General features: G+C 48.5%; 1 protein-coding gene across 1 annotated transcript; it reads left to right on the top strand.

Annotated features, from left to right (window-relative positions):
• The first annotated feature begins 1772 nt into the window (after positions 1-1772).
• LOC143974428 (uncharacterized) lies at positions 1773-8789 on the top strand. The gene is made up of 5 exons (XM_077475805.1): positions 1773-3256; positions 3344-3421; positions 3825-3893; positions 4029-4118; positions 8268-8789. Exons 1-5 carry the CDS (start codon positions 3064-3066, stop codon positions 8705-8707), a joined length of 870 nt encoding a protein of 289 aa, XP_077331931.1. The 5' UTR covers positions 1773-3063; the 3' UTR covers positions 8708-8789.
• Positions 8790-15325: the final 6536 nt, after the last annotated feature.

A 15325-nucleotide genomic window follows, 5' to 3' on the forward strand; every position in this document is an offset into this window, starting at 1 on the left:
CCCCTCAAATAAAGCTCTCTTATTTTTTTTTTTTGTCTTTTTGCAATAAAAAACAATTATTTATAAAAATGTTTTTCCTTCAGCTTAGGCCGATACGTATTCTTCAACATATTTTTGGTAAAAAAAAAAAAAAAATCCCAATTAGGGATTATTGATTGGTTTGCGCAAAAGTTATGTGTACAAAATAGGGTGTAGTTTTATGGCATTTTTTTTTTTATTTTTTTTTTTACAAGTAATGGTGGCGATCGGCGATTTTTATTGTGACTGCGACAATATGGCGGACACATCGGACATTTTTGGGACCATTGTCATTTATACAGCAATCACTGCTATATAAATGCAGTGATTCCTGTGTAAATGACACTGGCAGTGAAGGGGTTAACCAGGGGGTGGCAGTGTAGGGGTTAAAGAGGAGGGCCGGTTAAAAAAAAAAAAAAAAAAAAAAAAAAGTCAGCAGCTGCAAACACTGCAGTTGCTGACTTAATAAACACACTCACCTGTCCAGGGCGCCCGCGATGTTGGCTGCCCGAGGCCGACCCGTCCCTCGGCTCTCGGGTCCCGGCGCCGCCATTCCCTGTAAGGGAAACAGGCAGTGGAGCCTTATGGCTTCACTGCCCGTTTCCTACTGTGCATGCGCGAGTCCCGCAGCTACTGCGCATGCGCGAGTCCCGCAGCGCTTTCCGAATGGGACGCGCTGTGTTCTGGAACACACAGTTCCCAGAACACAGCGCGACTCATTACCCAGAAGACGCCGCGACGAAGACAGAAGACAGAAGATCTCCGCGGAAGAGGAAGATTAGGATAAAGTGCCTAGCAACAGGCATTTCTGGTAAGTTAAAAAAAAAAAAAATTTTCATTTTTTTTTTTTTAGAATTTTTTTAAATGTTTTTGTTTTTCAGGGTGGCCCTCCACTTTAAGTCTGTCCTAGGGGAGTGTTACTAAAGCCTCATACACACAGTCGGACTTTGTACAAACTTTTCCGTGGACTTTTGTACAAAGGGCGTGGTCCACAAGTTTGTATTGTATACACACGGTCGGACTTTTTCATAACAAACACGAACGTAATGATGTCACAACGTACTGACGCTGCTTCAAAAGAGGACGTTCAGTGACTCCAGCGCTACCTTTGGTGAACTTCTGTATTGTTGTCTGATCTTTTGCATTGGTTGTGAGCATGCGTGTTTGTACCTTGTACAAAAGTCCGATACTTTTGCGTACACACGGTTCGGACTTTGCTCCATCGCACTTTTGTTGCCAGAAAGTTTGTCCGTTCGCACAGCCAACCAAAGTCACATGAAAACAGAAAAAGTTTGTCCGATGGAGCACACACACAGTCGGATGTTGCTCCAAAACAGCTAATTTGCATGTTTGTTGTCAAAAAGTCCCACCATGTGTATGGGCCTTAAAGAGGAAGTAAACCCTGATGAGTTTACTTCCTCTTTTTTTCCCTGCAAAGGTAAAGCATAATGGACTACTATGCATCGCATAGTAGCTCATTATGTGTCACTTACCTGACACAGGAGCCAGCGAAGTCGCCGCTGATCCCTGTAGTCCGCCGCATCCATCTTGCTGGTGGCGTCTCGCAGCTCCGACCAATGACATCGGTGAAGCCGCGATGACGTCACTCCCGCGCATGCGCGCGGGAGTCGCGTCTCGCAGCTCCGCCGCTGCCATTCGGCGAAGCTGCGATGACGTCACTCCCGCGCATTTGCACGGGAGTCGACAAATTAGGCAAATCCATTCTTGGACTTGCCGCATTTAGTGCGCCTGCGCGCCGCTGTCTACGGCGCATGCGCCGTAGACAGCGGTGCCCATTTTCGGGCAAATATCTCCTAAACCATATAGGTTTAGGAGATATTGCTTGGACCTACAGGTAAGCCTTAATCTAGGCTTACCTGTAGGTCAAAGTGGTTTGAAGGGGTTTACTTCCTCTTTAACTTTGCGTGGCGTGGCTGTGTGTTAGTGACTGAACACTGATCTCTGCTCCAATCACATGTAGCAGAGATCAGTCACTTGTTGCTAGGCAGAATGGGGAGATGCTGTTTATGGCATCTCCCCGTTCATCCGCCCAGCGAGACGATCGCGGGTATCCCCACAGCGATGGAGCCCGCGGGACCCCCGACCGGACTCATGGGGGTCCCGACTGGCGGCACGCACGCGATGGCAGGGTGGCATATAGAAATGCCCATACCTGTACGCCAATATGCCTGCCCGTGGCATTCTGCCGACGTACATTGTCGTGCGCCGGTCAGGAAGTGGTTAACTGACAATTGGACGCTCCTGCGATGTACTACCCAAATTAAATGTATGCCCTTTTCCCGCCACATATAGAGCTTTTATTGGTGGCATTAGATCACCACACTGGGTTTTACATATTTTGTTATTGAAAAAAAGTTAGGGCCGGTTCACACTGCGGGCGATGCGAGGCGACACCGACTTGCCTCCCCACGACCTGCCGCGACCTCAGCGGCGATTTGCAAATGACTTCTGTATAGAAGTCAATGCAAGTCGCCCCGAGGTCGCCCAGAAGTAGTACAGGAACCTTTTTTCTGAGTCGGAGCGACTTGAGTCGCTCCTCTCAGAACGGTTCCATTGTACAGAACGGGGGCGACTTGTAAGATAGCGGCGAGGCGAGTCGTGTCGCCTCGCATCGCCCGCTGTGTGAACCGGCCCTAAAGTATAAAAAAAAAATATTTTGTTATGGTGGCTGGACTTAACCAGCTTGCGGACCTGCCACCATATGTGGAGGGGTCCAAATCCACAAGTGGTTAATGCAAAAGACACAAGAAAGGTAATTTACACCATACACAGTTCACACAAGCGCCTAATTAGAAAGGTGGACTGGACAGTGGACATTTATATGAATATTTATTTACTCGGCACAATCCCAATCGTGTCTTTTATATTTTATTATGGACCAAAAAAGCATACCTTTTTCTTAAAATGAATTTGGTTAATAAAAAAAAAGTGAAAATCTTGGGCTAAATGAAAAAAAGTGCCTAATCCAAAAATTCCATTTGCATTTCATACTACTGGTTCATTCTACAATTGTTTCCTGTGTTGATGTCATTTTCAGATTACAATTGTCGATTAATTATGGAACCCGTTTCTCTTCTCTCTTTGTTTTGCAGCTCCATTGCACGTAAACGCAGGCAGTCGGGTCGCAGAGGGAAGCGGGTGCCTCTCCTCCCCCATGAGGCGGAGCTTTTAGAGGGCATAGGGGAGGAGGAGATCAGCCAGCTCCTGTCTCATCAAGGTTGGTGTCAGCATTACATTGTGCAGGAGGGTTTTTTGATTGGCAAGCATCGGGCATTCACCATGTTGTGTTTGATTTTATTTAAAGATCGTATCCAGGAGCGCCGCCGGAAGCCGAGGCCGGAGGAGGAGTCCTCGTCATCATCATCCTCTGCGTCAACACCCAGTAAGTACAGTAGTACTGTAGTAGTGACACTAATACAGGATCCTTTTCCATTTGTCCAGCCTTCCATTGTCGATTCCAATGTCATTGCTTCTCACTCAAGCAGTGACAGGTGGAGCCTCTATGATGTTCTGTCAGGTAACGCAGTAATTTACGTAATCTGACAGAACGTCGCCGCTCTGAACTGAGGCGCCTGATCAGTGTCGTGCACCTAGCACTCGCCGCTGGAACCAGGACAGGTAAGTGCCTCCCTGTTTTTATTTTATTTTTACTGTTTTTGTAATTTATTTTTGGATTGCCATGCTAATGGATAATTATTTAATTTTATCTTTATACAGTATTTATAGTAATATCTTTAAAGCTTGAACATTGTAAAGTTCATCATTTCTCCTTTATTATTAAATAGGTCTCGTCATCATGCAGTCAGAAGGGGAGACTGAGGAGGAGGAAGAGGCTGTGGCGGCAACGCCCACATGTAAGTTAGTATAATCTTGCTGGTATATCTGCTGCTGAGTGATCATACATGTTTCAATGTTTTTGTACTAATGTGTGTGAGATTGTTGTACACTGCAGATTGTAATTGTCTTTTCTATATTAAATTGATCAACAGCTGCTGAGCAGGAGGTGGAGGAGACCTGCCCTGGAGAGGCTGCTGGGGATGCGCCGGAAGGTGACCAGCCAGACGCGGCAGATGCAGGGAGTAAGTACAACTTTTTTAGTGTTTTCCAGGGAAATAGTATTTTAAATATGAAATGCTGGTGGCATACACTGACTGCTCTGTACACACTCAGCCCGCCCATTACATGGCACAGTAAATCGTTCCTTCGCTGTCTGCAATTTTAAGGACAGGATGATATGATATCAGAGTTCAGTTCAGCTCTTCCTGATAACCCCTGAGCTCCCTGGAATGTCCCCCCTCCCCTGATCACTGCACAGCAGGTTGGAAGCAGAGGATGTGTGTGAGTGATGATCAGTGTCCAGCTACACACACAATGCTATTACTGATATCAGTGCTGTGCAGGGCAGTCATTGTGTTGGCTCTGTTTGTTTCTTTCTTCTGCTGGCGACCAGGCTGCTGCCCATTACTAGTCCATAGGGATTCTCCAGGTTACTGCTGCTGATACTAGTGCAGCATGCCATTTACTAGAACTGGGCTGTATTTTCCCTCACTTGCAGCATCTGAAATTGTCTTTTTCTCCTCTCCCTTCCACCAGCAGCTGCAGGAGAAAAATATAGCCAATAATTTCTAAAATGCTGCCCCCCCCGAGGTCTGCACACCCGCTGTGCCCATTATGAGGGGTTCCCATCATCCCTGTGCTAATTTCTGGGGTCTTTACAACTGCTGTGTCCATTATGAGGGGTTCTCACCATCCCTATGCTGAGTTCCCGGGTCTGTACACCCACTGTGTCCATTATGAGGGGTTCTCACCATCCCTGTGCTGAGTTCCCAGGTCTGTACACCCGCTGTGCCCATTATGAGGGGTTCTCACTATCCCTGAGCCAAGTTCCCAGGTCTGTACACCTGTTGTGCCCATTATGACGGGTTCCCACCGATAGGCTGCAGTGATGGAGGTGACACTGCATATAGGTATCACTCAGTGCCCATGGACACTGATAGGTGGTACTGAAGGGCCTGCACTGATTATCAGTGCCTTAAATTATCTGTGTACATATCCCCTGTACAGGGCCAGTGCTACCTATAGACAAGGTAGGTGCTGGCCTAGAGCACACATCAATCCTGGGTGCCTTACCGATGCCCCCACCCACCACCTCCAGGCTCAGTGACGGACTCCACCCCCAAAATGTTAGCAATCTATAAAAAGGTGGTGTATACATGGACAGGGCAAAAGGGGTTGAGTCAGTGGTGGGGCCAAAGGGGCGGCAAAATTAGGTTTCGCCTAGGGTGTTAAACTCTTTCCTCATGATGTCTGATTTAGTGATGTCCAGTTCATGAATGATTCATTCTTTTGAATCGATTATTTTCAGTGAACTGGATGTCGGATGAATCGATTTATCTGAGTGAACTGATTCGTTTGAAACACTTCACTCTGTGCAGTGTGCACTCACTCAGTACACTACAGTACATACATAGCAGAGCAGGCCTGGTAATATGATCCTTGAGTGAGATCAGCTGACTCTAAGCACAGGACACTCAGGAACTGGATACAAACTTAAAACAAGAGTCAGGAGTTCATTCACAGTACACCGAGTTAACCACTTCAATACCGGGGGGCACTTAAACACCTTCCTGCCCAGACCAATTTTGAGCTTTCAGCGCTGTCGCACTTTGAATGACAATTGCGCGGTCGTGCTACACTGTACCCAAATGAAATTTTTATCATTTTTTTCCCACAAATAGAGCTTTCTTTTGGTGGTATTTGATCACCTCTACGGTTTTTATTTTTTGCGCTACAAATAAAAAAAATACCGAAAATTTTCAAAAAAAAAATATTTTTTTGTTTCAGTTTCAAAACTTTTTAAATAAGTACGTTTTCTCCTTCACTGATGGGCACTGATGGGGCTACACTGATGGGCACTGATAAGGCGGCAGTGTTGGGCACCAATGAAGTGGCACTGATAGGCGGCACTGATGGGTGACACGGACGGACACTGATAGGTGGCACAAATTGGCATGGATGGGCGGCACAGATGGGCGGCACAGGTGGGCATGGATAGGCGGCACAGGTGGGCACTCATAGGCGGCACAGGTGGGCACTCATAGGCGGCACAGGTGGGCACTCATAGGCGGCATTGGTGTTATGCTATAGTAATGGATGCCAATCAGTGCCAAACAATAATGCATGCCAATCAGTGATGCCCATTGTGGGCACTGATTGGCATCCATTATGGGCACTGATTGGCACCCATTGTGCTAACTGGCATCCCTGGTGGTCTAGGGAGGATTACCTTTTCCCTGGTGGTCTGGTGGTGTCCCTGGTGGTCCAGTGTGGTCATCCTCGGGGGGGCTGTGCTGATAATCGATCAGCACAGACCCCCCCGTCAGAGGAGCAGCCGATCAGCTCTCCTCTACTCGCGTCTGACAGATGCGAGTGAGGGAAAGCCGATCACCGGCTCTTCCCATTTACACTGTGATCAGCCGTGATTGGACACGGCTGATCACGTGGTAAAGAGTCTCCGTCTACGAGTACGACTACGACTCTTTACCGAGATCGTAGTTGCCGGGTGTCAGACTGACACCCCGCAACAACGATCGCCGCGATGCGCGCCCCCGGGGGCGCGCAGCGGCTCATAATCCTGATCACGTCATAATACATCCGGTCAGGATTATGAAACCACTTTGCCGCCGTCAATTGCCTATAGGGTGGGCGGCAAGTGGTTAAATAAAGAATCATACAAGTTGTTACCGAGTTAAAGAGTCATATCAGTTTTTAGAACCCAGTACACTGAAAGAATCACGAGTCACAACCAGTAAAAAAAATACACTAAACCAGTGATCAGGTGGTATGGACAGCCTCAGGCCCTTTCACACTTGTGCGACTAGTCCTGCGACTTGAGACTGCAAAGTCGCATGACAAGCCACACACCATGATTACCAAGGAGTTCAGTTCATATCTGTAGTTTTTGTACTACTTTTGTCTGACTTTGATGCGACTTGTGGCAGAGACATCAAGATTACACAAACATTGCTTCAAGTCATGGCAAAAATCATGGCAAAAGCATTTGACTTTCAAGTCGCACAAGTGTGAAACTAGCTCATGGTAGTGGTAGTAAAATCTGATCATCGTTCCTGCGCATGCGCTGTAAAGGCTACGGGCAAATCTGATGGCTAGCAATGTTAACTGGAAAGTTGGCCCATCAGAATGCAGTTCACATGCACAAAAACCCACTTTTCATTTAGGCTCCATTTCCACTTCTGCAACTTGTCCTGCGACTTTGTACTCTATGATTTCCAATGAGTATTATATTTGTATCTGTGCGACTTCAAAGTAGTCCCTGCACTACTTTGGTCCCACTTTGATGCAACTTGAGATCCATAGACCTCTGGAATACACAGGCATTGCTTTAAAGTCGCATCAAAATTGCGGCAGAATTGTACAAATTTCAGGCTGTGTTGGCCTGAAAAGCCTGAAAGTTGCACGATTCTGCCGTAACTTGAAGCCATGCCTGTGTATTCTGGAGGTATATGGACCTCAAGTCACATTAAAATGGCCTAAATGAAAAGCAGGGTTAGTGTGCATGTGAACTGCATTCTGAGTCAACTTCACAGTTAACATTGCTATCCATCAAATTTGTGGAAACCTAGGCTCAGGGCCAGTTCACACTGCTGCATAGTGCAAAATCGCATGCGATTTGCACTGCAGTGCAAATTGCAGGCGATGTCCGTGCAATGAGATTTCAGCCATACAGATAGTATGACTGAAATCGTATCGCATTCGGACTAAACTCGCACTGGAACCTTTTTTGTTTCCGCACCAGAATCGGATCGCATGGCACCCATGCGATCTGATTCATGTCCAAACTGACACTTTGCAGTGCGACATGCTAACTGAAATGGGGGTGTCATTAACATTGTATGACACTCCCCAGCAGTTCGCATATGTCGTTGTGAACTGTTGTGCGAGTCGGGTGCGATGGAGGAACCCGTAGTGGAATCGCAGGGTTCCCGCATCGCACAAGTGTGAACCCAGCCTAACACAGTTGTTTGCGTATCACCAAAATTCATGACACTGAGCTAATCTGACAATAGGCTAGTGCTCTGCGCCGATGAACTAAAACAAAGTAACCGTCCCCATGTTACCATGTTATGTATGGTTAGAGTGCAGAAGCCATGTGTAATGTTAATGTATGTATTGTATTATCTATCTAATGTATTTGCTTTTCCTCACAGGTGAAGTCTTCATCCTGGAACTCCACCCGGTGGATGAGGAGTCCAACCTGCCCGCGTCTGGTTGGCCTGACCGTCCTTCCTCAGCAGCTTCTCCAGGGCCCTTCCATCCTCCAGTATCCCCCCCCCACCTGGATACAGCCATGGGTGCTGCCTCCTCCTCCTCCTCCTCCTCCGTGCCTCAGGCCGCGGTTTCCCCCCCCCTCCCCCCCCCTCCAGAGCCACATATAGATTATCTGCGGCGCATTTTGGAGGTCCAAGAAAGGCAGTACGCCTATATCAGGAGGCTAGGGCATTCCTTGGGCCTCCACAATCGCCGCCAGTATGTGGCTCTGGAGAGGTGCCGAAGGAGCCTTCGGCACCTTGGTGAGCAGATGACTGGGATGAATATGTCCCTACAGCGTCTGCTCACCAGGTCGGGGGAGGATCAGGAGGATATGTAAATAGTTTTTTTTTGTTTATTTGTACATATTTTTGTATGTTTTTATATTTTGTTACATTAAAAAAAATTGTTGTTTAAAACTACTTGTTTTCTTGAATTTTGCTTTCCTAGTTCGATTCATTATGATATGTATGTGATGTTGTTTCTCTAAATTAACTACTCCATTTATAGTTATAAACTTAGTAGAGGCCTTATAATTGTGCTTTTCCTACATTTAACCATCAGGCTGAACTTAGAAAATTTAAGAGATTTCTCTCTACACTATTTCACTGTGCAGAGGGTAATCCCATGTATATTGTGTCCAGCAGTGGCGAAATTATCAGAGTCGCAACAGTCGCAAGCGGGACTGGGCCCTGTAGTTAACAATAAAAGTAGTGTGTATCTATCACAATATAAGAAAGGATTACGCTAGACAGGGTATTAATTACAGAACCGATCTTAAATATATTCTGGCGCTCTACATGTTTCGTGTTTTGGTCAACGCTTCCTTAGGAGCTTTATCAATTTTTTACATTTCTTCATGGGGGCACCCCAAGAGAAATATGCAGGAAGAAAAAGGAGAACCACAAGAAAGTATTTCTCTAGGCAGATAGAGCGATTTTCACATCGACATCACACTTTAATATGTATAGGAGCCTGTGGTTGGCACTTGGCATAAGGGCTTCAGATATTTATGGTATAAGGCATCAACGGGAGGTGATTTTGCACCATACTCTCTTAAATTCAGTTAGCCAATTCCTGTATCTTCTCCAACAAGGTAAAATGTAGGCGAGCTTGTCTCAATAGCTTCAGGGTTCAGAGGGGGACCTTTGAGCCCCTTGGTTGTTTTCCTCTACCGGGAGATAGGGCCCTGTAGTTCACCACTTCAGGGGGCCCACTGGCCGCCCGCCCGACGCGTGAAGGGCCCACCTGCCTGTCGGGGGTTTGTGTCTGTTAGGTTCATGCCGCGGGGAGGGGGGCTTTCATCAACTGTGAGGGGAGAGACTGTGAGAGAGAAGCGCTCCGCCCCCGCCTATCCATAGGCAGAGATACTGTAAGGGATGTGGAGCAGACACTTAAAAAACTGGGCTGACCAATTCATTGAAGGCGACGGAGGAGCTCTCCCCTCTGCGATTGCACAGTGTTTAAGGATGAGATCGGTGGGGGGATGGGATCAGTAAGAAGTGCCCCTCCAGTACCACCATTGCCCCCCTGCAGTACCACCGCTGCACTGGTGTCCACACGCTGCATTGGGGGACACAGGCTGCACTGGTGGATACACGCTGCACTGGGGGACACACTGCACTGGTGGATACACGCTGCACTGGGGACACAGGCTGCATGGGGGGTCACACACTGCACTGGTGGAGACAGGCTGCACTGGGGGACACAGGCTGCATTGGTGTCACACGCTGCACTGGGGGACACAGGCTGCACTGGGCTCCACACGCTGCATGGGGGGTCACACACTGTACTGGTGTCCACACGCTGCACTGGTGTCCAGTGTCCACACGCTGCACTGGGGGACACACACTAAACTGGTGTCACACGCTGCATTGGGGGACACACGCTGCATTGGTGGACACAGGCTGCATTGGTGGACACAGGCTGCATTGGTGTCACACGCTGCACTGGGGGACACAGGCTGCACTGGGGGACACACACTGAACTGGTGTCACAGGCTGCATTGGGGGACACAGGCTGCATTGGTGTCACACGCTGCACTGGGGGACACAGGCTGCACTGGGCTCCACACGCTGCATGGGGGGTCACACACTGTACTGGTGTCCACACGCTGCACTTTTGTCCAGTGTCCACACGCTGCACTGGGGGACACAGGCTGCATTGGGGGTCACACACTGCACTGGTGGACACACATTGCACGGGGGACACAGGCTACATGGGGGATACACGGCACGCTGCACTGGTGGACACACACTGCACTGGTGTCCACACGCTGCACTGGGGGACACACTGCACTGGTGACACAAGCTGCATGGGGGGTCACACACTGCACTGGTGTACACACGCTGCACTGGGGGACACACACTGAACTGGTGTCACAGGCTGCATTGGGGGACACACGCTGCATTGGTGTCACACGCTGCATTGGTGGACACAGGCTGCATTGGTGTCACACGCTGCACTAGGGGACACAGGCTGCACTGGTGGACACACTGCACTGGTGACACAAGCTGCATGGGGGGTCACACACTGCACTGGTGTCCACACGCTGCACTGGGGGACACACACTGAACTGGTGTCACAGGCTGCATTGGGGGACACACGCTGCATTGGTGTCACACGCTGCATTGGTGGACACAGGCTGCATTGGTGTCACACGCTGCACTGGGGGACACAGGCTGCACTGGGCTCCACACGCTGCATGGGGGGTCACACACTGTACTGGTGTCCACACGCTGCACTGGGGGACACAGGCTGCATTGGGGGTCACACACTGCACTGGTGGACACACATTGCACGGGGGACACAGGCTGCATGGGGGACACACACTGCACTGGGGGATACACGGCACGCTGCACTGGTGGACACACACTGCACTGGTGTCCACACGCTGCACTGGGGGACACACTGCACTGGTGACACAAGCTGCATGGGGGGTCACACACTGCACTGGTGTACACACGCTGCACTGGGGGACACACACTGAACTGGTGTCACAGGCTGCATTGGGGGACACACGCTGCATTGGTGTCACACGCTGCATTGGTGTCACACGCTGCATTGGTGTCACACGCTGCACTGGTGACACAAGCTGCATGGGGGGTCACACGCTGCACTGGGGGACACACACTGAACTAATGTCACAGGCTGCATTGGGGGACACACGCTGCACGGGGGACACGCGCTGCATTGGGGGACACGCGCTGCATTGGGGGACATGGGCAAGCTGCATTTTTTGGGCATGGATAAAGTTGTTCATAGAAGCTTCCTCTTGACAGTTATGGTAACTTTAAATCAGAAACAGAAATGTTTTACTTTTGTTATACATTGTAAAAAAAAAACAAAGTATCAAAATAATGCTTTTTGGGGGGGCCTTCCTGATTTCTTGCACCGGGGCCCTGAGGTTTCTAGTTACGCCTCTGGTGTCCAGTCACGCCTTTCAGCTTTCCCTCCACCAGAATACACAGCAGATAGTTACAGCAGGGGTTAACCATACAGCCCTCAACAGTTTACAGGGCATAGGTTGAAGGCTTGCAATCATGAGGGCAACAGTTAACTGGACAGAGGTTCACAGGCTGAGGCTAGCTCAATCACAAGGGGAAACAGCTCAAAGGGCAGGCATCATTTCCAGGGCTTGAGTAACATGGCAGCAGGGTAGATTACTCACACCAGTGACTTCAGACAATTGCAGATGGTCATGAAACAGACGGTGTAATTGTTATTTGTTATGCAGTGATCTTCCTCTGTCTGCTTACCAATACCTCCCCTCATGTGTTCAGACTAAGAGGCCAGACACTTCCACCTGGTGGTTTTTATAACCTCTCCTCTAGCATGGCTCCACCCCAGGCCCTATCAGGGAACCTTATATTAACCTGTGCACCGCAAGCTAGTAGTGATTAGAAACCACTAAAGTATCCAAGGTGTGGTTGGGTTCCTGCTTGCTGTGTGCTCTATGTTTGTCTCTGTTACTGACATTGGTGTGTTCCAACTTCTCAGCGATTCCTGTCTGCTTGTGACCTTCACTTTTTGGCATGTCCACAACCATCCCTGTCTGCCTGTGACCCAGAACCTTTGGCGTGTACTCTGTTCCAGTCTGCTAGTTGCCCTGAACTCTGCCTTATCCCCTTACTATCATTGTTGTCCCAGCCTGCTGCTTCCTTCTCTTGTAGTCTACTGAGAGTGTGAGCTGTGAGACCCTAGGGGCCGCGACCTGGAGCCAGACTGCTGCGAAGTCCATCCTCACCACTGGAGGCTCTGGTGAACACCTGCTGGCTCTTAGACTCCGCGCCCTGGGGAATCTATGCTCCAGCTCCCATTGGGATCTGTGTTAGTGATCCTGTAGACCTGTGTCCTGAATCTCCCTGGGTACAATCTGCAGCAGTCAGTCCTAAGATCAGCTACCTGTACCTAGCAGTGCACTTCTATGGAGTGCATCTGTCACCTGGTCTCAGGAGACCTTACAGGCAGAGGATCAGAGAGGGCCCTGGTGTCCCCTGGGTCAGAGATGGCAAATATGAGGGGTCATGGGCATCTGGGTGCAGCTCAGCAGTGACCAACTAATCTATCTTGCATAGAATCACGTTTCCAGCTGTATGTTTCTTTGTTCTATGTTGTGTTGGTAACATATTCTGATCCTTGAGTTGACAGTCGCTCCATCAATAATAATCATTGTCTCTTATTTCCAGACCATCATACAAAAAAATGGTTAAATTAGCACAGGTTGCTATTTGTATGTACAAAGACAGCAACACGTGAGCAGTAGCGCCACGTCAAGGCTTCAACCCTTGCTACTGTCCATTCACACAACATTCATTCATGCAATCACACACACTCTAGTCACTCTACACATACACAATTACACACATTCATTACAAAAAAGGATGATGGAAGGAATAAAGGGAGTAATTGGATTGCTTGACAAAAACAAATTCTATTTAAATCTTGGGGTCACACCGAAGAGAACTGCTATTGTGAATGTCAACTTCAAGTGGTAAGAAAATAAAAAAAAATGCTTTTCCTCAACATTTGGATGGTTCCTCTGAGCCCCATGTATCTTCTTCACATGGTGGCAATAATTCGGGTCTCACAAGTTAAGGGTAGGGTAACCCAGCTTGGGGAGGTTAAATTTGAGGAAAGTTATTTGTTCCATCAAATGGGGTGTTAGTTGTGCACGGTGTGGATTAAGGATGTTCCCAGTAATAGAGAAAACTCTCTCACTTTGCACACTGGTTGGAGGACAGGATAGTAGTTTCTGGGCAACCAGGCAAAGACCAGGCCACACATTTTTCTTACCATCCCAATAGGTCAAAGGGTCCTCTGTAGGAAGCAAAGGGGCTTCATATAGGTAGGCCCTGACCATTTCAGAGGCACTGCTCTCCTCTCGATTACCTGCTGCTTGACCTGCATCCACCAGATTGTCAAGTGCCTCTACCCAACATGCACATGCTCCACTCAGTTGTTTTTGAGTGATGGTGTCAGGCCTTGAAATAGCAGTCATTGCAGGTGAATGTTCCAAATCGGCCTCATTCAGCATACCTCTTTGTTGCTGCAAATTATGGACTCTTTCAATGAGTTTTTCTTTCCAGTAGGAAAGGCTGTTGTCTCTGAGTGCCAGTTTACCTTTGATCCTGGGATCACACAGGGTAGCCAGCATGAGTTCAGGGCTTTTGCGGACACGGTCATTTAGCCGATCTTTTAAATTGTCTTGTAGCTTTCTGATGAAAGACGCTACATCGGCATGAAGTGGGCTGCCACAAACCGGCTCACTGCTTTCTAGGAATGATCGCATCTTATCAATGAGATAGGTAAACAAGGGTATGACCTGTCCTAGGCTGGCATTGCTCTGACTCAAGTTTTCTGTCACATTGCGAAAAGGTTTTAAGACAGAAACAAGCTGGCCAATTATACACCAGTCATCACGTCCCAGTGTGGAATCAATCCCAATGCTATGGTGAGATGATATATTGTGGATGGCTGTCTTTTGCTCCAAAATGCGTTCCAGCATTTCCAGGGTATAGTTCCACCGGGTGCTGACATCTTGTTTCAGGCGATGTATGGGGAGCCCTGATTGTTCTTGCTCCTCCCTCAACAGTTGACTAGCAACTACACTGCGGTGGAAATGCCCTGCAATTTTCCTGCAAAGGTCCAAAATGTGAGCAATCTTGTTGTTTTTCTCCACTGGGATTGCACCCTTGACCACTAAATGCAGTATGTGTGCAGAACAGCGCACACCGACAAAAGATCCATCTTGGAGTGCTTTGACCATGTTTGAACCTCCGTCTGTCACTATGAACCCAACAGAAACATTGGTGTCTGCCTGCTCTCCAAACCAATTGGCCAACATCGCTCTAATTGCCCGCAATATGTTGGCAGAGCTGTGTCTATCATCGCGGACTTCTGTGTGCAGCAGGTAAGCTTGATAACCCTGCTGGTCTTGAGCTGCAGACCTGCTTCCTGATGAAGTTTGAGCTCTTGCAGTAGTGCCACCACCAACAGGCACAGTGGCCTGCCACCAGTGTGCAGTCAAAGACAGGAAAGCATGTTGACCGCTGGGAGCTGTCCACAAATCAGTGGTCAAATGTATTGTCTGACCCTCAGCTTTGGCCATTTTTTCCTTTAGTAATGCAGCACACGAATGGTACAGTGCTGGAACAATCTTTCTGCTGAAAGTTGTTCGTGCAGGAATAACGTATCGTGGAGCAACGGCATGCATCAGCTGTTTAAATGGCTCCCCTTCAATCATGCGAAAAGAGGCTCCTCCAACAGCAATGAATTGGCCAATGAGGCGGGTGATCTTGTTGGCCTGCTGTTTTGACATGCCCTTGGAGCTAAAGCCAACAAAACTATCTAGGGTGGGCTGATAATGTCCTTGGGAGGATGAGGAGCCTGATTGGGCCTGCAGTGGAACTACTGCATGTGGACGGTTTGTCCTAATTGAACCCTCTCTATGGGCTGT

This window comes from Lithobates pipiens, unplaced genomic scaffold, assembly GCF_037356315.1.
Source record: "Lithobates pipiens isolate NorthernLeopardFrog02 unplaced genomic scaffold, aLitPip1_a1.2 Scaffold_13, whole genome shotgun sequence".
NCBI lineage: Eukaryota > Metazoa > Chordata > Amphibia > Anura > Ranidae > Lithobates > Lithobates pipiens.